Raw genomic sequence first — 22,851 nt, forward strand, 5'->3', positions numbered from 1 at the left:
CAGTAAAACCTTTTAAAGCGGTTTAATATTAGACATTTGAATGCTTTGGAAAATTATATTAGACTTTACCTCCAAAGGAAATTGGAATTTTAAATTACTGAAAAATATATGTTTTGGAAGTTTGTGTGTAAGCAATGAATAAATTATTAATTATAAGTTGGACTTAAATAATGTAGTCTACATGTTATACACATTGTTTAATCATTTTAAGGTACAACAGATTAGTGTTCAAGAAAGTTTGTATATTCGTATTATAATATATAGTTATGGGCTATAAAATGCACAGGCACCGCATTCATGTACAGTACCATACACAATATAAGCAGGCACATAATGAAGTGAAGTGAAGGCCAATTATGGCAAGCCATACTAGAAATCTCTACATTTAACCCAACCAAGTTAGTGCACACACATTAGGAGCAGTGAGTAGTGAACACACACTGCAAACCGTGGACACACACACACACACCTGGAGCAGTAGATGCAGGTTAGGTGCCTTAAGCCGTTTCAGTCGTTTTCTGCTGGTATTTAGAATCGAACCTGCAAACATTGGGTTACAAGTCCGACTCTCTAACCATTAGGCCACAACCACCCTGAAATTATTTATTTTATTTTATTTTAAGGTTTAATTTCATTCTCAATAGTAATGCCAATGAGTTGCAACAACTGCTTTTGTAAAAACATAGTTGCATAATTCCATAGTGTAGATCTTGATTAAATCATACTGCTTGGACCCATAGTAGCACAGTTAATAATGAGACTTAATCAGTGAACAATCAGTGTCTACCCCCCTTTGACTAGAAAGCAAGAATGTGGTAAAGACAGATTTATATACAGTATCTGGTTCAGCATGGAACATTTTACATGGCGTGACAGATGTTGAACAGCAAAAACCCCTGGGAGTTGCGACCGCCTGGAATGAGAGCAAATCAATGCAACCAAGCAGGTGTGCAGAAGAATCAGGGCATAGGGACATTCGTAGCTGGTCGCTTCTCCGGCTAGTGGTGCACTTTGGTGGCCCGCCTCGACGCATAAGCCGCAAAGTGGCAGGCAACTGCTTGACCCTCCTGGTCCTCCGCTGCCTGGAGGTCCCACAGATGTTTGGTAGCAGCAGCATGGCCTGCAAACTTGACCATGGCAAATGTGATGAATGCACCAGTTCTTCTGTGCACAGGCTACGCCTCTGCCAGGCCTTCATGTTCAGTGTCAAGCCCTCAAAATCTCCTGTCATATTTTGTTAGCCCAAACATTTCCTGCCAGGGCAAGTCTAATCCATCCTCTGTGTGTCCCAAATGAAATCCTTTTCCCTCCACTCAGCAAAGCTCCCTGGTTCCCACACTCCATCTGTCTGTGTTACTAGCCCCAAGCTCTTTCTGAAGTCATCCATTTGTTTGAGAATACCAATTTATCAAATAATCAGTGCTAACATTGATCACTGGACCACAGGGTGCCACCAAGTAATCCGGTTCCTGCATGCACGCGCACACACGCACCTAGATTAGATCCCACTGACCTGTGTGAAGATAAAGGACTAGGAGCTAAAAAGCCATTACTTATTCACATTCGATCGGCCTCATATTTGCTGCGTCTCGCTCCTTTCGTTGACAAATTGGAAATAGAGCAAGCTATGTTTTGCTTTGAAAGAACAATATCACAATATTTAAATTTAACCATCCTAAATGGACCAGATGCCTTATACTGTAGGTAGATCGAAATGCCCTGGTTTACAGAAGAATTTGCACATTTGATTTCATGAATAAGCAATAGCCAATTTGAACTAATAGCAAAATCTAAAATGCCTTCAACGTGTGTCAAAGCTATGGTTATTAACAAGACTTATAGATATATGAAAAATGAAATAAAATCAATAGAGTTAGTGTCACCAAAAATACAATCTCTAAGATGCTGAGACTGTTTAGCTCTAAAAGAACATATTGATGCTGGGTTATTTTGGTCAATAAGCCTATTTGAGGCCCATCTTTATCCTTGGCACTGTCTGCATAAGAAAAATGAGAAAGAGGTGAGGACATGCATTTTAATCAATTCGCTGTGGCATATTTTAGAGACCCACTTCTCTGTGTAGACACAATTGTCCTAACATTAGATGCTGGTAATAATCATGCATAATTTGAGTTAATATAAATACACTTAATTTGGGCTCTTGAAACAAATGTCCTCAAATTCGGGTTTTATTAGAATTGTGAAAACAAATAAATTACAGTACGTGAATAAAACTGAAGGTTAAGCTGAATTAAAAAAAATATATGTTTTTTTTGTTTGTTTTTTATAATTTAATAGTGCAACATAACTCCTAATACATGCTGTTGGTCCCCCACATGCTGTCAAAACAGCGATGACCCGCCGAGGCATGGACTCTACAAGACCCCTGAAGCTGTCCTGTGGTATTAGGCACCAAGCTGTTAGCAAGCAGATCTTTCTGTAGGATGTGAGACGGTGCTGTCATAGATCAAACTTGTTGGTTCAGCTCATTTCACAGATGCTCGATTTAAAATGAGATCTGGGGAATTTGGAGGACAGGGCAACACCTTGAACTCTTCGCCATGTTCCTCAAACAATTCTTGAACAATGTGTGCAATGTGTCAGGGTGCATTATCCCTGCACTTCTACCAGGGAACACCACTGTCATGAACGGGTGTACCTGGTCTGCAACAATGTTTATGTAGCACCATACACAGGAGTGCAATGATCAACAATATTCACTTTAACCATGATTGGTCATAATGTTTTGGCTCATCAGTGTACATTTAGTTATTCCATTCTATCAGTTTTTTTTTTTTTTTTTTTTTTAAGAACCAATCCAAAGATTTTTAGGATGTATTATTTGTATAAGAGACCAACATTCTTGTCAAAGCTCTATAACAAATGGCACTTAATAAAACATCAATATATACATTTTTCAGTGGCTTCCTGTGTTTTCCTGCTGCACCTGAATAGGGAAGCCGGTTTGGCTGTTCGTAACAGGCTGGATTCTGAACACGTCAAGGAGGTCAGTGTTTCTGAAGGATGATAGACTTCTAACAAAATGCGTTTGATTGATGGAACTGGAGTCTGCAGTTCTGGGTCTGTTCACAAAGTGAATCAAGACCATGAAAAATTGATGTGTATCCAAGTCATATATCCTGGCATTTTAATGCTTTGATAATGAGCTGCTCTACATATTTTTTCTGGCAACCATACATGAAAGTGGCCACTGAAATAATGCCATTTGGGAGAGACCTAATCAAAATGACATTTAGATGATGAAGCATCAAAGTGTCATGCATAGAAGTGCCTTTGCAGTCCGTGTTCCAGTCATGATTGGTCTGTCAGTCATGATTACATTTCTTCATATGCTATAAGAACAAACATTAGGTCTAACAGTCAAATATTACTTATAACAGTGCTATAATTCTTTTGTCAATTACTATTATTATTTTTGTTATGAATTTTTTTTTTATTGATGGGTCCACATATTTTTGAAATCGTATGAACCAACTAACCAACCAATCTTTATTAGGGCTGGGTAATAAATATCGATTTCTCGATATTAATCGATTCTCATTTTTTTACAAACCGATATCGATTCTTAAATCTCAAGAATCGATTAGTCATCATGTTTCATTTGAATGAATGAGACATTGTATCGTGGCTGCGCGCATCCACCAAATCGCAATAATCTTTGTCCTTTGTTACTATTGATATGAAACAAAGTCTCAATTTTCAAATTACATCCATTTTCTTTAGAAATTCAAAAACATAAATTGCGTTTTGCCGTTTTGGCGTTGCTCCAGAGAAGCAGCAGTGCTCTCTCTTCCGGGTTAATAATACCAGCTACAGCGCGAAATAAACATGAATGAGCATCTGAAAGTGTGTTAAAAGATAGAGTACAACTTATCGAAATCCGTATCATGTCACATTGATTCGCTCAATTTGCGTTTCAACCATGGAAAGACGTCAATTAAACAGCTTGTAATCAATGTCATGTATCGTCATATTTACCTCAGAAAACCCACATAAACTCGTTAGTCCACACTCGTTGGTGTTCTTAAATATTTAATGCATATTTGAATAAATCTGGCAAGTTTTTATGACAGCCATCATTTAAATGTTTATATGTCATATAATCTTCTTCTTATAAAAATAAATAAAGTAATTTAAGTGTTTGTATAGCTACAAAACAGTTAATTATTACCTTCATATTAGGCTAATGAAGCCTAGTAGGCTACAACTAGACTATATATATATAGACCATAGTTTACAGCATTTAAGAGATTTGATTCCCTTGAGAAAAAATGCCATTTATTGTAACTGATATCCAAAATAATCGATATTGAATCGAATCGAATCGTAATCGAAATCAAATCGAATTGCAAGCTTGTGAATCGAAATCGAATCGAATTGTGAAATTTGTCTCAATACCCAGCCCTTATCTTTATATAATAATAATTAGTAGTAGTATTAAGTATTGTCCATATTTTAAAAAATACATTTGAAATATACATATATTTAAGTAAAAAAAAGTCGAAATCATTATCTCACGCTACCATTTGTGACAATTGATAAACCCATATGTTCGATGAGTTGTGTCGAAAAAAAAAAGTCTGTTGCTATGTGCCAAGAAATGTTTTGAATAAATTTGTCCAGCTATGTGATATGTTATACAAAAAAGCGATCCTATTAGTTTTTGAAGTTTACTTTGAAAGTCAGGTCCAACCTTCAGAAAATTCTCCACTATCAAACCTGTCGATTCTGAGAGCCTGTGGATTACTCCTCTTGCAGAGGGTGCATGCATATTTAATTATCTGTTAGTTTGTAAATCTGTATTTCTTTCGGTTTTCATTTTTTTTTTTCAAGGGCAGGTGATTTTGATTTTCAGAATCACACTACTTGTCAGAAAAATGAGACATATTGACTTGATCGCCAGTTGTTAGCAAGTGCTTTTGAGCTTGGTGTTTGAAGTTCCCCCACAGAGTTCCGAATAGTTTATCCGGAGATGCAATCAAACGTGACAGCAATTGATCCATCTCACAAATCAGACATGAGACTTACTGAACATGTTAACAAGCACCAGATAGCTGTTTAATTGCCAGAGTCTTTGAAATCCCAGTCAGAGAGTTTTGCGGTGGTTTTCATGCTGTACTTGTATTCATACAGAAAGTGCTTCATATGAGCCAATAATGTCCAGAAGGACATATTCTTGACTGTTGGACTAAGAATATTTTGGCAGGATATTTAATCGGCAAAAGGTATCTGCTTCTCATTAAACAGTTATTTAATCCCCTTGATAAATTTTAATTAAATAGTTAATCTGATGATTTCAAACTGGTTATGCTTAATAATACAATGGAGATTGGTTTAATCAACAAAAACTCAAAATATTATCTGGACCACATTAATTATTGAAATATCTATATATAATTAAGTTGATTTGACAAAAGAAAAAAAATATTTTGATAACAAATCATGAATACATATATAATCAGACATACAAAAATAGAATGGGAGGGTGAAACCAAAGCTAAATAAATATACATTATGAATAAACACATTTCCTAATACATTTCTTATACATTTGAACATTTCAAATGATATAAATTATGTATATTTATTCATTTATTTTTGCCGTATTCCCCAGCAGCACAACAGCTGCTTAATACACTGTTTTGGAGCTTCCTTGCATGACACATTTCTAACTCTCCCAGGGAAACAAAGAAGATTTTAGAGCTTTGACTTGAATTTCCAGATCAATACATTGTCTCCTCAAGACAACTATCAATGGCATTTGAAGTAGACTAAACACAGGTTCCCCTCAATGCAGCTCAAATAGTGAACTATTTCCCAAATCCCAGTTGGCTATGATGGATAAACAGATTAAACCAATCTAATCCCACCTGACCAGACCCAGACATAAAATGGGCAAAGACGGGAGAAAAAAAGTCAAAATTGGCACAAGTAAAATGTGTAGATTCATATTGGCGCTAGCTTAGCCTGGGTTTCCCCATATTGCCTTTAGATTTTATTTATGCTGCTAGGTTGTCTGGATACAATAGACCAAATTTTCGCCTCATCTAGGGGACCAATCACTGAACGGGGAAGGAGCAACCAGACGATGACGACGTCTATGTAAAACACCAAAGCAGTTGTTTACATCTATGGATCCAACATGGCAGCAGACGCGAGAGTATTCACACTGGAATCGTTTGTACAGTGTCACATCTGCGGCTCCAAAGCTACATATCGTTAGCCTCATAGCATGATTGCCATTTTGTGTTTTTTCTTGATTTTCATAGACATTGAAATATGACTTAGGCAATCATGCTATGAGGCTAACGATATATAAGCGAGCAGAAATACAACTATTCATTTGTTTTTTAGAAGTTGGTAATTTAAAACATTGATAGTCTTGAAAGTTTGTTATGGGGAGGTGTACAACATTCGCATATAAATGTTAAACAAAAAAACAACTCAGAAAATGGCCTCAATCTATTAGTTTCAGTCATACTTTCGATATGTTTACAAGACTGCAAGTCTCATTGAGACTTGGGTTTGACGTTAGTCAGGCTAGAAGCAGCTGGTAATAGGTTTCAAAACCCTGCAGCACAAAATCAGATATTTGTTTGGTTTGAGAGAAGCCAAGTTTGCAAATATGGTTTGGTTCAAATGACCTAATATGATTACTGGTGTCCCGTGGAAGGCCTTTAACAAACATGCAAGCAAAAAAAAAAAAAAAAAAGAGGATGAAGAAAGAATGTAGAAGCTTTTTCATCTCAGTCGTTTCATTTCGCGTCTGTTTTTATTCATTTTAAACTCAAGTATTCATGCGCGCTGAGCCGATGATGAGATTCCATGCTCTCATGGTTGAAATACAGGCACTGCTTTGATGCAGTTGTCATATTACAACTTTAAGAGAGATATTATGCTTAAATCAGTCAGAGTATTGCTATTATAATAAAAAGGAACAACAGCTAAAACTGCTTTTCAGGCCATCTCATAATCAACCAGAGACTTGCAGTCAGTCACTGACATATGGTTTCATCTGAAGCACAGGTTTTCATCCACAGCATCACTCTTAATGCTAAACCTTGATGTAATATGCAGAAATTGAAACAGTTTCAGATTTGTAGCCTTTTCCCCTGTTGATTATCAATAATTTCTGGACGCGAGACAGCTCTGAACCTATAAAAGTCACAGTTTGGAGTAAAAAAAGAGGGTGATTATAATAGGGTAAAGGAAAACATAATTTAGTGTAATATATTCATTACTGATAGCTGAATCAGATAATAGACAGCCTGATTTGATTGAATGAACATGCATTTTACGCAGCATCCCATCTCTTATGGAATGTTTATAACATTGTTTTACACGTTCCGCTTGAGATTATCGGAAAAGGCCAACCCAGCATCTGCTTTTACCACTGACAGCAATAACAGCTATGCTCTGCCTAAGTGAAAGAGTGAGAGAGCGTTTAATATCTTAGGCTAAACCAAGTCCATGCATGTTTCTGTTTTAAACGTTCCAGTGAAAAACAATAACAAAAATTACCCACGAATGCACTTAGGGAAAGTATAAACTGTACATTAAAGCTCTTAGTAAAAGTGTATGGATGTTGTTAAAACTGTAATCTTATTATATTTAGAATGAATAAAATGGATTGGTTTATTTGAATTGTGTTATTTTTTTATACCAGATTATATATTAGGAAGGCAAGACATAAGCTGGTCACATGAGGCCATATGTTTCACATCGGGAAATCTCTTTACTAATGACACGGCGGCAACATGCTTTTAGCTGGGGAAATGGAGACTCCCTGAGACTAAATCTGTTAGACTGCACTATAGACGCATGAGGAAATCTTTACATGCGGAAGCAAAACAAACTTTATGAAGGCACTTCATAAGGTATATGTCTCCATTAATCTGTATATATGAGTTGAAATTAATGTTTTATTCAGGAGCAAATCTATGAATATGGCATTACGGCATCAATTCAGCATTTCTTTGTCCTTCAAATGAAAGGTTTTAGACGGAAATATGAAAAGAAAAAAAACATATGTAAATAGTATTATTTTACACTACCCTTCAAAAGAGGTAAAGCAAGATTTTAAATGATAACAATATTCTGCAAAATTCAGATTCATTAAATAGATCAAAAGTGACAGAAGTCATTTGTAGTATATTTACCCCTTCAAATAAAGGCTGTTCATTGAAGAAAAAAAATATCACAATTTCTACAAAAATATTTCAAATGTTTTCAACATTGATTATACTAATGCTAAGAAATGTTTCTTGAGCGGTAAATTAGCATATTATTATGATTTCTGAAAGATCATGTGACAACTGAACAACGGGATGCTGAAAATTCAGCTTTGATATCCAAGGAATAAATGGCGTTTTAAAATATATTCATATTTAAAGAAAACAGTTATTTTTAAAATGTTAATGATAATTTATAATATGCTATTTTTTTACTGAATTTTGATACTGTACTTTATCAAACGGAGCTTAGCGAGCATTAGAAACATCTTTTAAAAAAATAATAATAATTTAGTACCAACCAACAGTAGTGTACTGTCCATAGTGGGTTGCTTCATGAGGGCAGAATAAACTTGCAATCTTGGTAGCCCAAACACCATTGGATAATTTTCACTTTCAGAATAAATTGGTATAGCTAACCATAAATAGCATTTTTTCAACAATGGCCATATCAGCTAGCACAACATTTCCAAAATAAAATATTGATGATTGCTAGTTCCAAAGCATCTTCATTGGCTGCTCTTTCCATTAGTCATTTGGTGGCCACACGACACATAATGAAATTTTCCAAAAGGAAAACGTCTGTGAGGGTTATTAAAGGCGTACATCAACACACACCGCAACGCTGCATTAGTATACATCTATAAATAACCCTTATGAAATTAATCTAACGTATTTGGAAGGAAACAATGTGACTCATGCAATTATGAAGCACACCATTACGGCAAATTAGCTTTGTATTCACCTCTTTCAAATACTCAGCAAGGCAGGATGATGTAATTGTATATTACCCATGGTATTTCCAAACAATCCATTCACAACCAGAAAATTTACTGAGTTTGTTTGCTTGACAAAGACGTAACCACCTGGATTCGACGGCGGCGCTGATCACGAACATACACTTTAATGCATAATACTGTTTGATGTTAAGTACAAAGGTTTGGCCGCCTGAAGGGACAGTGAAGATTTAAAAAATGTTAATTGTATGAGAAGTTCCTTTTTCCCTCTGCCAGCTGTTCGGGAGGAGGGAAGCAAAGGGTGGTGGCAGAGAGACAACAACATCCATGCTAATTCGGTGAACGGCAGAAACGAGTTTTTAGCCAACCGGCCAGAGGCCGTGGCAGATTTGAGCTGCTCGGGGCACAGTGTGGCGAAAATGAGCAAACTACACTGGTGGCCGTCTGATAAAGAGAGCCTGAGGAGGCAAAGCCAAAAGGAGCCATAAAACGAATTGCCTCCTGCCTCGTAAATAACAGTAACATAAATGTCACATGAACTTTATTTCGAAAGCGGGCGGTCTAATAAAGATGCTGTTTTTTAAAAAAAGGAGCGGAGAAATACATTGTCATAAGGTGGCCGTATCCTCTGCTTTTACACCTCTTATTACTCAAGCCGAGATGACACGCGAGACCGTGTCACGCCACCTTTTCGCGCGTAAACCTGCTTCACGTCACCTATTTCACTGGGTCTGCCACCGGTACACTGTTCTTTCTCTCAATTCCCCGTCGTCATGCTGTCTCTCTCTCTCTCTCTCTCTCTCTCTTGTTCTCACTCTTTTCAAATTGAGACGACAAGATAAGCGATTGCCACAGCTACAGCTGCCTGCTGCTCATTGATAAAACCATATCTAATCCGTCTTGGGCTCCCTACGCCTCCGATGCACTCCTCTCACAGTTTCAGAGTCAGTCAACAGAGAGGGGATCTATCTCTCTTTTTGAACTCTCAAACACAGCATCAGTTTTTATCTGTGAACTTTTGGGCTAGGAAACGGGAACCGAATGAGACGGTTGGCTTCTTTCCTCGTCGAGAGCACGCTGGGGGTCCCGCCATGCTCGAGGGGACGGCATCAGCCTTTTCTCTCCTGCTTTACGCCATCTCGACCCTCCGCACCATACTGCCGATTATATAAATGACATGTTTTTTTTATCAGCAGCAAATGATCTTGGGATAAAAGTTCATCATGTATTTTTTTCATTTTAAGCAATGTTGGATTGCTCATGTTTATTCATGATGAGACTTTCAGGTGTTTCAGCTCGTGCTTTGACAATAGAATAAATGATCGATTTTCTGTGCAAAGAATGGTTTGCTTGAATGGATGAAGTTGAGGTGAAAAGAAATATAGTGCGATAAGAATATTGACTTCAGAATTCCCTTTTGTATTTCTTGCTATCATTTGCTGTCTGTTGTAAATGAATTACCTGGCAGCAATTTAGCCTACAGATAGAGGGAAAAAAAAAAATTATATATATATATATATATATATATATATAAGAATGTCCACTTTGCCAATTAACCCAGTTCCCAAATGACACGAACGTCGTGCTCCCATTTACAAGGCTGATTTTATGAAGCCGGAGATGCATCCATTGCAGAATATTAATGAGCCACAGAGCAAACACTTAGCATATGCAAATCACTGCTAGTGTTATAGTTTGTTCCTTTCTACAGGATGGTGCACAGAAGCAGCCCATTATCCAGCCTGTTGTTATCTCTCAGTGTATGAAATAAATAGTAAAAAAGGTCATATGTGAAATTATTCATTTGTGGACTGTGTGTATACAAGTCTACATCTTATCCTATAACATATTTAAACATCAAAAAATGTATTTAACCCTGCTCCTGCCGATTGACTGTCCTGGGGTGCGTTTCCCGAAAGCATCGTTTGCCAACTATAGTCACAAGTTCCGTCATTATCAGCATAGTTCAACGAGTCGGTGTTTCCCGAAACCATCGTTCCAACGAACATTCGCAAACAGCATCGCAAAGTTGTGTGGTTTGAACGACAGCTCTCGACCTCACTCTACTATGTAAGAACGAGCCAAATATTGAGTCTGGTAATAAAGCAAAATAACTGAGAACAATTAGAAATAGTCCTCAGATTACATGTTTGTAATTTATATAAAAAAATCTAGCGTTAATTGGATCTCAAACAGTTTCTTTAAAAGTAGTTATTATCCCACCACGTGCGAAACCAACGTGGTTGAACGATACTTTGCGACAATGGGTTTCGGGAAACAGTCCAGGGGTGTGTTTCCCAAAAGCATCGTCAGCCAACTATGGTCGCAAGTTCCGTCGTTATCAGCATAGTTCAACGAGTCGGTGTTTCCCGAAACCATCGTTACAATGAACATTTGCAAACAGCATCGCAAAGTTGTGTGGTTTGAACGACAGCTCTCGACCTGTGGTTAGAAGCATCGTTTCTATATTGCATGACATCTGGACGTAATAAATCCTTATCTTGAGCAAAATAAGCAAGCAGACATTCAGTACAACCGGTGCCTTTTATTTAGTATAGATAAAAATGGAATTTACGTCTTTTAGTTTGTCAAAAGATTTAGTAACGTGTTTGAAGAGTGCACATGTGCGAACGTGCTCTACTATGTGAGAACGAGCCAAATATTGAGTCTGGTAATTAAGCAAAACAACTGAGAACAATTAGAAATGTTCCTCAGATGACATGTCTGTAATTTATATAAAACAAATCTAGCGTAATTGTATCTCAAACAGTTTCATTAAAGGTAGTTATTACTCTACCACGTGTGAAACCAACATGGTTGAACAATTCTTTGCGACAGTGGGTTTCGGGAAACAGCCTTGACTAGCTAATTGATTTTTCCAACGATGCATCGTGCTATGGTAGTGAATCAGCAAACTACGTCGTTGTACGGGAAAAACAACGTTAGCCAACTATGGTCGCAATTTCCATTGAACTCTATTGGTAACGACGGAACTTGCGACCATAGTTGGCTAACGATGCTTTTGGGAAACGCACCCCTGACTATCTAGTTGATTTCTCCAATGATGCATCATACTATGGATTGAAGCAGTGAACGACGTCGTTGTACGGGAAACACACCCAAGCACAGTTCATCTCCAACCCTAATTAAACACACCTGCCTTTAATTTTCAAGTGATCCCGAAGACCTTAATTGGTTGCTTCAGGTGTGTTTGATTAGGGTTGGAGATAAACTTTGCTGGACAGCTGATGGCCAGGTTGGGCACTCCTGACTTAGGGACACCAAGTTATTTTGCAGGCTAACTACAAAGGGATTAATTAACTAAAATGATCTTTTCCAAAAATTAGTGATGTGGTGTGACAAAATGCTATTTTGCTATCATAATATTTTGGCAAATGAGCCAATAATCAATGTTTTACAAGAATATGTCTCTATTAAAGGATTAGTTTAATAGAATATTGATTTGAAAAAAAATCTGTCATTAACTATTCACCCTTGTGTAGTTCCAAACCCTAAACACAAATGATCACTTTTATTTTTGGCCAGAGGCCCAGTTTCGCTAAATGTCAAAACGCGTCCCAGGAGGCTGTCGGCTCTGACGCAACTTGAGACATTTTTCTGATCAACACGCATACATAAAGAACATCACATAAGGTACAGATACTCCAACTTGCTTGCTTTATGCGCAAGAACAAACATAATTGGTTCTCACAAATCAACAAGGCATGTTTGAGCTCCTGTTTGCAATATTTAATATGCTCTATTTATTTGTGTTGATCAATGTTTATATGCAAATAAAAGCCTACATTAAATCTTAATTAAATCACCAATGGCGTCTTTTCAAAAGACTTGGACTAAACAGCTTGATTCATATGGATATATTTTATGATTTCTTAATAAACTTTTTGAAGCATGAATTTTAAATGGCTTTCGATGGAGGGAGATAAATCTTTATTGTGTTTCAAGGATGATCAAAAAAAAGTATTATGCAGTACACATTTTCTTTACCTAAAGTAATTTGTCCAACTGATTTGAATTGGAAAGTTCTCAACTTTTGGGAGTAAGTACAACTCCTGGTCATATATATAAGGGGTCACCAACCTTAAACTGAGAGCTACATTATGTTTACTGAGTCATATGAAGGGCTACCAGTTTGATACGCACGTCTGAAATAACAAATTTGCTCAGTTTGCCTTTAGTTACGCATTATTAATATTGATTAATGATACTCATCTTTGTGAAGACACTGATCACATTAATGATTTCTCACAATAATCATCAACAACGACAATAAGGTTGGAAACAGATATCAATATTCAGCACTTTCTTCTCAGTAATTGTTACATTTTCAGATGATCACTAACATCACTACATTTCATTGGAAAAATGTCCCATTTTCACTAGCCATTGACAAACCCTTTTAGCAAATCATGAACTATGTTGCAAAAAATTATCAATCATGTATTGTTGAAAAATCAAGTTACTTTTAAATAAATCTTGTCGCTTTTTGAACAAATGACCAAATCTGCGGAATTTTTTAACACACTTTTAAATTGAACACAAAATTCAACTTCTCCATGGTATGAACTTCTTCATACAACATCTGGTATCGGTTTCTTTCCTAGTGGGAAGACTGGCATTGCATGCTGTTCACCAGTGTATTGTAATCTGGTATAGGGGTGGTGATGGCGCAGTGGATAAGACACATGCTTTTGCTGTAAGAGAACCAGGTTCAAATCCACTGTGAGACACCAATGTGTCCCTGAGCAAGACACTTAACCCCTAGTTGCTCCAGAGCCCTGTGACCTCTGATATATATAGCAATTGTAAGTCACTTTGGATAAAAGTGTCAGCTAAATGAATAAATGTAAACTTGACCCTGCAGCTGTGAATGAGTATTTCAGATGTCCATCAGTGAGGCGTGTTCTGTGTTTATTCTCCATCTGAAAATGCCTTCTTCTTCTTGATCAGAAAATGTTTAGCTCTAAATGACACTTCAGTTGCTTTTTGCGTTTTTTCACGGTTCTCATGAAAAAAGGCTGTTGCTTACCCAAAGCTGCCGTTAGCTCACAGGCTTTTTCTGCCCATAGTGCACTTCCCGGTGGGTGATTAGTATGGTAACTTTTGTGACACGTAGTGAAGTGTCTCTACACATTGTGCCACTTTGCCATCGGCACGGTCGCCCCGCAAATGAGACACACGCAGGTTTTTTTCACAGTCGTAAAAAAGAATTCCTCCTTCCAATCGTTGTGAAAGTGATACGATTTCTTCCTTTTTTTCTGCCATGTTTTTGGAGCAAAAAACTGCTTTCAGCTACTATCTTCGCTGCGCCCGCTCGTGTTGGTGACCCCTGTATAGATACTGTATGTATATTTATTTATTTATTTATTTATTTATTTATTTTTAAGTGACCTGAGGGTGAGTAACTACTGACAGAATTATAATTTTTGGGTGAACCAACCCTTGAAATCACTTACAGTAGAGGATTCAGATTCATCTGGGGTGTGTTTCCCGTACAATGACATAACTCGATGCTTCACTAGTACTATGCATTGTTGAAAAAAATCAGCTAGTCACGACTGTTTCCCGAAACTACTGTATATTGTCGCAAAGTGTTGTTCAACCACGTTGGTTCATGACGTCATGCTCATGGTGGAGTAATAACTTATTTTAATGAAACTGTTTTGAGATTGAATTAATGCTAGATGTTTTTAATATAAATTACAGACATGGCACCTGGAATGTTTCAAATTTTTCTCAGTTATTTCGTTTTATTTCCAAAATTCAATCGTAGGCTCGTTCTTGCATAGTAGAGCACGTTTGCACATGCACAGTCTTCAAAAACGTTACTTTAAATATCTTGACAAACTCAAAGACGTAAATGACATTTGTATGTATTCTAAATAAAAGACAAAGGTTATACTGAATGACAGCTTGCTTATGTTGCTCAAGATATGGATTTATTAAGTCCACATGTCATGCAATTTAGAAACTATGTTTCGAGCTGTCGTTCCAACCACACAACTTTGCGATGCTATTTTCGAATGTTCGATGGTTCATCTTATCGAACTGACTCTGAATCATGACTGACTGAATCATCACTCACTGTTGTTCTTAAATCTCATACAAGGCATTTCACATCTTCATTTTTTGCAGTGAAATAAATATTTAATTTGTAAATGCTGCTGTTTATCACCATGTTTTTAATTCAATTGTATAAATAAAGAGTTGTTAAGTTTTGCAGCTCATTTAAAAATTAATATAAATAATTATATTATTCTGTAAACAATGTAATTTAATGTTGCTAGCTACCTTTTGCCAGTTGCTAAAGAGTAGGTTGACTCTATACGTCATGCATAGAATGACGATAGTATACTTTACAGTTCATTAGACGCACACATTAATATGAAAAACAGGAATATAAATATACAGCTCAGTTTGGGAGAACATGTTGCATTATCATAGACAGCAGGCCGGTTCAACAACAGATAATCTAAGTGCAAAGACTGGCCATCATGTGTATGTAAATAGCTTGGCAGGGGTAAAGCTGAAGAAATGCATTCATTCTTACACAACACTGTGAGTGTCACACCTTTGCTGCAATGCAAAGACGTGTGTGTATCAGTCAGAGATGCTATCGTCTCATTTATGGACCAGACAGAGAGGATACCTGCAGGTGTACGCAAGCCAATTTATTTCTCCTGTGTTTTTTTTTTCTTTTCTTCAAACTTGTGTTGCCTCAAAAACATGAATAAAGTTATGGAAATCCACTGATTTTATTGATGTGTAAGCTAGAAAGAGATGAAGAGATTTGTGTTGATCATAGTCTCCCCACAGTTTCCTGATGATGATGCTGAAATGAACCCTGGAATCAAAGGATCCACCAGCCACGCTGGACCGTCCTACGTTTTTTTTTTTTCTCCGAGACACAAGGCCTTTACATCCCAGGGTTAAGGCAAGAATCAAACACAAAGAACACTTTATATGCCTCATGATGAAGAAGATCTCCCAAGCTTACATTCACAAAGAGCAGTCGGTCATACTAATGGCCGTGCGATATAGACAGTAGCCCAGCAGTAAATACTAACCAGCTCTTTTGCGCCTCATTAAACAATAACAACTTGAGCAAATAAACACCCTCCCTAAACATGCATTATTTGCTCCGCAAAGCACTACTGCAGAGGGCAGCATAATGTTCACTTAGCAGCAATGTGCCTTATAAACTACACATTTCTACTCTTTCAGATGGAAAACCAATCCTCAGAGAAGAGAGAAAAAAAATAAACGTAGGGATTTATTGGATGAGATATAAATGAATGGTCAGATTTGAACCGGAATCGATGTCAATTGATTTGAAGTATGGAACTCAAAACTCATCCTGATTCATACACAAGATAAGAACATAAATGGAGAGTTCAGGTTCATAGCGGCTGTGCTATTTTTCTGTCTTGTTTTTGAGTAAAAAAAAAAAAAAGATAAAACAGTCAGATATGGAGATATATTATACGAGTATATATTTACGTGCATTCACACACATACACTAGTTCAAACATTTGAGGTCAGGAAGGGGTGATTAAACTGGTCAAAAATGAGAGCAAGGAAATTTATAATGTTACAAAAGTTTTCAAATACAGTAGTCAAGATTTGATGTGGATCAAAAAAGTTAAATCAAAGTTGAACGAAAAGACAAAATTCATGTATAACGTTGAAAGATTTTGATCCACTTTAAATGTTGACGACTGTATATATTGAACATTTAAACTTTCTATTCATCAAATGAAAAACAGGAACAGTTTCTGCAAAAATATTAAGCTGACCATTGTTGTCAAACATGATAAAGGGATTTTTTAAAGGGATACTCTTTTTTTTCTCACTTTTTTTTTGGAAATAAGGCTCATTTTATGAATATCTGAAAATCGGCTTCTAAATATCTGAAAATCGGCTGAATGGGGGGGGGGGATTATTTAGAAGAATATCAGTGAATGGATTCGAAAACGGTAAAACCCAACTGTTTAACTCTGGGGGAGTAGTAAAATGAGTCTATTTCCAAAAAAAGTGGAGTATCCCTTTAAGACTGGAGTATTGATGTTGAAAATACAGATTCGCAAATATTTAACTGTAATTTAAATAAATTCAGCCTTGGTGAGACTGTTTACTCTATTTTTTTTTTTTTTTTCAAAACATAAAAAAGACCTAACTCAAACATTTGAACAAGTGTACAGGCCTGAGAAATATGTGACAACCATCTGAATGTGTTCATAGATGAAGAATTAAAAAAAAAAAAAAAAACGTGCTAAAAACATTGCTTAGCAATTCATCAACTTTGGAGGCCATTCACAGTACAGTGACCTCCTCTTCCTTTTGCCTCCTCAGCTGATGAAAAAGTGCCGGTAAAGGGCAGCGGTCAGTACTTACTGGACTCGGGGTCGGAGTTGCCGTCACCCTCAGTGCGGCTGTTCGGTGAGGTCTGTTCATAGTACTCTTCCTGAGGGAAGCCCAAGGGCAGAGGCTGGGTGGTGCTGGCACCGCTGTTGGGTTCCTGCTCTCCAAGCCCGCTGTCACTGCAGCTCTCCTGAGAACCGTCCGGGAGGTGAAAGGTCACGCGGCGTTGGGTCTGCTAAAATACACACACACACAAACACAACGCATTCAAGCTGAGCATGCAATAGCTTTAGGCTTTCAGCCTGGAACAGGAGACTTCATTTTGAATATTCATTCCCGTGCATCAGGGTCGCAGCTGTAAGTGTTATTGAATAAAACACATATTTTATCATTTTATAATATCTTAATCGTCGTAAAAACAGAAAACAAGACATTGTTACTTTAAAGCAGGGTTATTTAAAAAAAAAAAAAAGCTAAAACTGAAACGATAAAAAATAAAATAAAATGAACATTACCTGAAAACAAAATATAAAAAATTGACCTATTTTATTTCCAAAATAGAATACTAAAATATTTAAAAGATACTAAAATAGCACTGCCATACATTTTTTAGGACATGAAGCATATTTTTCGATTACCTGAAACACACATTTTTTAGAGTGTATACTGTGCTGATGCCAAAGTTATTATTTTGCCAAGTATAATTTGAAGGAATAAAGAAAATCAAATACACAAAGTTATGAGATGATTGTCAGCAAGAATGGCAAAGACCCATTCGATCCATTTTAATAAAACTGTTCCCATCAATTCTTGAGACACCGGTTATACTCGGCTGCTCTGCCAGGAGAATGTGTCTGAATATTCCAGCCTCGGTTTCCACCTCTAAGCATTGTGCTTCTGATTGATAGAGACTGCCCACAGTCATGCAAACTAGTGAATCTTTTTTCACAAGGCTCCGCTGCTTTCGACCCACTGGCCCAATTTAGACGGAGGAGGATGTGGATCAAGTAGCTTTAACCAGTCAGATCTGGGAACACTATGTAGATTTTCTTGTTCAAAGGAGGAGAACCTCTGTCTATTTGGGGCTGATATTGGTATGTAAGGTGACCTTTTGGCAGTCTCTTAATTTGCTGGCGGTATAAGATGGCCACGCGCAAGCACAGCCTTTACAGGAATCCATATAAAACTGGGCACCTTTATTTTATTCATCATCTAAAATCACATCAGACTGTAATATGCCAATATCAATGTATTTGCTTTTTTCATATTTATGTCTTGGAAAGCCAGTGACATTATTATATCCAAAATGAAAGGCAAAGCAATTGAATTCAGATTTACTGCAAAGAATAAAAGCAATGACACTGAGATACTGATGTGATTGTGTTTGTTTTATTTATCTATTTTGAGCATTTCATTTATATATGTGCAGTTAACTTGCTCAATATTCTTTCTACTAAAACACCACACGTGGATTCAGTGAATTACATTTGGAATTAAAAACAAAAATACACACGCAGAACAAATGTTATATTCTTGAAGCAATGTTTAAAGAAATCAAGAATACAAAAAGTTAATCATTAGCACATGCTCAATATGCTCTAGGGAATTTAAACCAGCATTTTTTAAACGCTTCTCTTCTGTCACTATGATACACAAATAAAGGCCTTATTGTGATTTAAAAATGCAGGAAAAAAAAAAAAAAAAACATCTTGGCGCAAATAAAGAGCATGTGTTTCCAAAAACAAAATACGCATCTCTAAACTGCTCTATTTAAGTCTATTGGTGAGTTGACAAAATGAAATCCTTATGGTTGGCATCCAGAATGCAAAGCTGTGAAGGTTCATTACAGTCTGTGTTACTGCCTCAGAGGCATATTCAGAACTGAGAAATCAACAGAAAGAGGTAAGAGTTTCAAAGTTTACCATGTGAATAACTGGTCCTAATAGTGTGAAGAGGACCTGAAAAACTGAAAAACCTAGTCGAATAAAAGTACAGAAACAATGACTCAATTAGTCATCAATTTCAAGTTAGTCATCAATTTCAATACACCTGGAGTAAAAGTATTGTATCTGATTTTAACAGTAGGGTAGCTTACTTAAGTATTTTACTCTTGGTATTATACGGATTGCTCAACAGCTAAGAGACATGCTACGGAAAAACAAGAACATATACAAACACTCTATGTAAATCAATATCCTTCAAAAAGGTCTCTTAAATATAACATGAATAAAATAATGTTAAATATAATTAATGCCTAAAAAAGTCATAGACCTACTTGTATGGTTTTGGCCTCATCACCTGAGAAAGTCATGTTCTCATCTCATAAATGAAATCTACGATTCCACAGCTACCTGATAATGCACTCACATTCGAAAAGTATTTTTGTTGACAAGTTTGTGAATGATGGCAAAACGCACAAATTATAATACCTTAAATACCCTGTAGATGGCGATAACGCCTTTGTAGCAGGAATAAAAAGTTGAAGAAAAAGTTAGGCGCTATGCAAAATGTAACGAGTAATTACATTACTCATCACAAATGTATGGAGTAAAGAGTACATATACTTGTTCAAAACAGTAAATTTGGGATTAAGGCCCCGTTTACACTAAGGTAAAACGCAGATATTTATCTGCGGTTTGGCCTCTCATTTACACGAAAACCTAGTTTTTATCACAGAAAACGATTATTTCTAAAACCTCCGGGCAAAGTAAAGATTTCTGAAAACGCCGGTTACGTGTTGTCGTGTGAACTGGGAGAAACGGCGTTTTAGGTTCTCTCTTGTTGATTCTGATTGGCTTGCATGGCTTTATATTTCTCCCTACACTGCCACCCATAGGTCTGGCATAGATATGATGGCACTAGATGGCGTATTTATGCGGTTGTGTGTGTACGATGTTGTTATTGAAAATGGAGTGGGGGGAAATATTTGTTTCTCTAAATACCCGGCTTTGTGTAAACTTGGCCTAAAAGTTGCTAATATCTTGGATACTCAGTACAACTACCAAGCAGCCAAAAAGATACCTTAGTACAGTAACTATTACCCTACATTTACTCAAATACTTTACACTGCCATTCCTCAGACTTTGTATATGGTTTGTTGGCATAATCTTCTATTATTTTCTCTTTTTTTAACTTTTAAATGCATTTATGTTTCGGAAAAAACATATTGGGTCTTTAGTGACCTGGATCTATATCTAACATGGATGAATCTCTGCCTGTCGCGATAATATAAAACTCTCCTGATATTAGAGTAACAGTTACAGAAGAATAATAAAAAAAGATGAATTTGTTACCTTTTGAACCTTGCAAGGGTTCAGTTTGAGCAGGTGTTTTATACCCTCATTAGAACTCATTTCCCAGTACATTCTCAAAACTATCATTTTCAACATCTTCTAAATGAACTATTTGGTCGCTGACAGCTTATTTATGAGATCCACCATCAAGTGACAGTAATACTAATATTTGATTGTGTAAGTAACAAAGTTGACAGTAAATCACTGAGCCATTTTAAGTTTTACTGATGGCGCTTCCTATTATTTTGTTTTATTGACTGCAAGACCTTATACACACCTAGTTGTCATTACAAATAAAATAAAGGGAAAACATGCATTCTTTATACACTGCTCAAAAAAAATAAAGGGAACACTAAAATAACACATCATAGATCTGAATGAATGAAATAATCGTATTAAATACTTTTTTTGTTGTTTTTACTTTTTAAGTGTTGTTTAAGTGTTCCCTTCATTTTTTGAGCAGTATCCACTGCTGCCTATCGCTCCCAGTAAGTCGCCAGTACCAAAGGAAATGTTGTGCACAATCGGGTCTGAGCAAACAAACGCCAACGATATTATAGCTAGCCTCTTAGCCCTAATAAACACGCGGTCAGACAGCATTGAAAGCATAGTCAGTGCCAATGCACTTAAAATTGAAAAAAGACAATTGACTTTGTGTGTGCAAAGGTTAAGGAGGTAAAGAGCAAAGCATGTACACTCATAGGGAAAATAGCAAAAGAAGAAAAACTAGTAGACACGTCACCAAAGGGTCTCGGAGTTAGAAAGATACTCCAGGAGATGGAAGCTTAGACTTTACGGAGTTGAAGAATCAGAAATGGAAAACATAGGAAGGAAGGCCATGGAGGTCTGTCAGGCTGTTTTGCCTGAGGAGAAGAACAGGCTGTCTGACACTATCGACACCGTACATCGGCTCCGCACTTAGCGGCAGAATGACTACAAACCCAGAGGCATCATCACCCAGTTCATCGCACGAGTCTGCAGAGACACCATATGGAAAGCTGCCAAGACGTCACCGGTTCTGCGCGACAACGGCTTAAGATTTGCAGAGGATCTTTCTAAGGCAGCCTTCTTCATTGGAGGTCGCGGATTTATTAACGGATCAGAAGTTCCCCTGCCCACCTGAGAAACAGACTCGCCTGCTGCCTGTTAACACAAGGACACCTACTGGTTTGATTTGCACTACATACAGAGTTGATATTGTATAATTATGGTTTTTGTTACACTGCCACTAGAACTTTACAAAGGTACTTTAATTTACAAAATTGCTGCCATTTCTACTATATGTTCTGCTTTTTAAGGCCATTCAATAACCAAGACAGCTGATTTTGAGCGATTGGTTACAAAAGGTTATCTACAAGGTACAAGGTTATCTATAAATTTAGATTTTTTTTTGCCTGCAATATGCTCTTTAATGAAAGTTGCTCTAATATATATATATATATACTTTAAAATTTTATTGTGTGGTAACAGTTTTATAAAAGCAATAAGATACTCAAGGCAAGTGCTGAATCATGAATAAGTAACGGCTTACAAATGTCTTATAATTAGAGTTGACAACATTTCTATCATAATTATTAAACTTTACGGTAATAATAACAAGCTTGAGAATGATAAATTACTTGATTCAATAGAGGAAAGAATTACATTTTGGCTCACCAGATATCCAAACTCTCTTCTTTTAATTGGTGGAGACTTTATTGTTGCTCTAGATAATGCTATTGACAGGTGGCCTCCTGGGCGGCCCTCCTCCATCAGCACAAACTTTAAAAGACTTTTGGGAAGATTTAACATTGTGGATGTTTGAAGATAAAACATTCCTAATGAAAGATCCTTCACTTGGAGCAACAGGTCACAATCCAGCCAGCCTCGCATTGACTTTTGGCTATTATCCAGTTACATAGAAAAAGAGAAAATTAGAGTAAATGTCCCTGCCACACCCTTCACTGACCATAGAGCAATCCATATAAGCATCTAATTTAGTGCATCTAGTACAGTTCATAGATCTTGCTACTGGAAATTAAACAATTCCTTGTTAAATCATGAAAAAGGCTAAGACTGAAATTATCAAATTATTTTACTTATTCAACAAGGGAAAAAAGGAAAAATCCTACAACACTGTCAGGGAAATCTTTGAGTCGGTATGTGACCTCTATTGCCAAAGCTAAAAGAGCAGAAGATGAAGTCATA

General features: G+C 36.7%; 1 protein-coding gene and 1 long non-coding RNA gene across 5 annotated transcripts in view; one reads left to right on the forward strand and one right to left on the reverse strand.

Annotated features, from left to right (window-relative positions):
- LOC148977544 (uncharacterized) overlaps positions 1–22,851 on the forward strand; it is a 139,009-nt gene that overhangs the window by 113,352 nt on the left and 2,806 nt on the right. Inside the window, exons 2-3 of one of the 2 annotated variants that reach the window (XR_016169671.1) lie at positions 2,922–3,007; positions 17,363–17,487. This is a non-coding gene — a long non-coding RNA (uncharacterized LOC148977544). Of the gene's footprint in view, positions 1–2,921; positions 3,008–17,362; positions 17,488–22,851 lie in introns of those variants that run through there. The other variant, XR_016169670.1, reaches the window with a different exon arrangement.
- The window catches only part of pcdh11 (protocadherin 11), a 190,763-nt gene that overhangs the window by 56,596 nt on the left and 111,316 nt on the right, over positions 1–22,851 (reverse strand). For 2 of the 3 annotated variants that reach the window (XM_039649311.2, XM_039649310.2), the window contains exon 5: positions 17,405–17,606. In XM_039649311.2, the coding sequence (XP_039505245.2) occupies positions 17,405–17,606 (202 nt within the window). The remainder of the gene's footprint in view (positions 1–17,404; positions 17,607–22,851) is intronic. The other variant, XM_039649312.2, reaches the window with a different exon arrangement.

This window comes from Pimephales promelas, chromosome 9, assembly GCF_988280905.1.
Source record: "Pimephales promelas chromosome 9, fPimPro1.hap1.1, whole genome shotgun sequence".
NCBI lineage: Eukaryota > Metazoa > Chordata > Actinopteri > Cypriniformes > Leuciscidae > Pimephales > Pimephales promelas.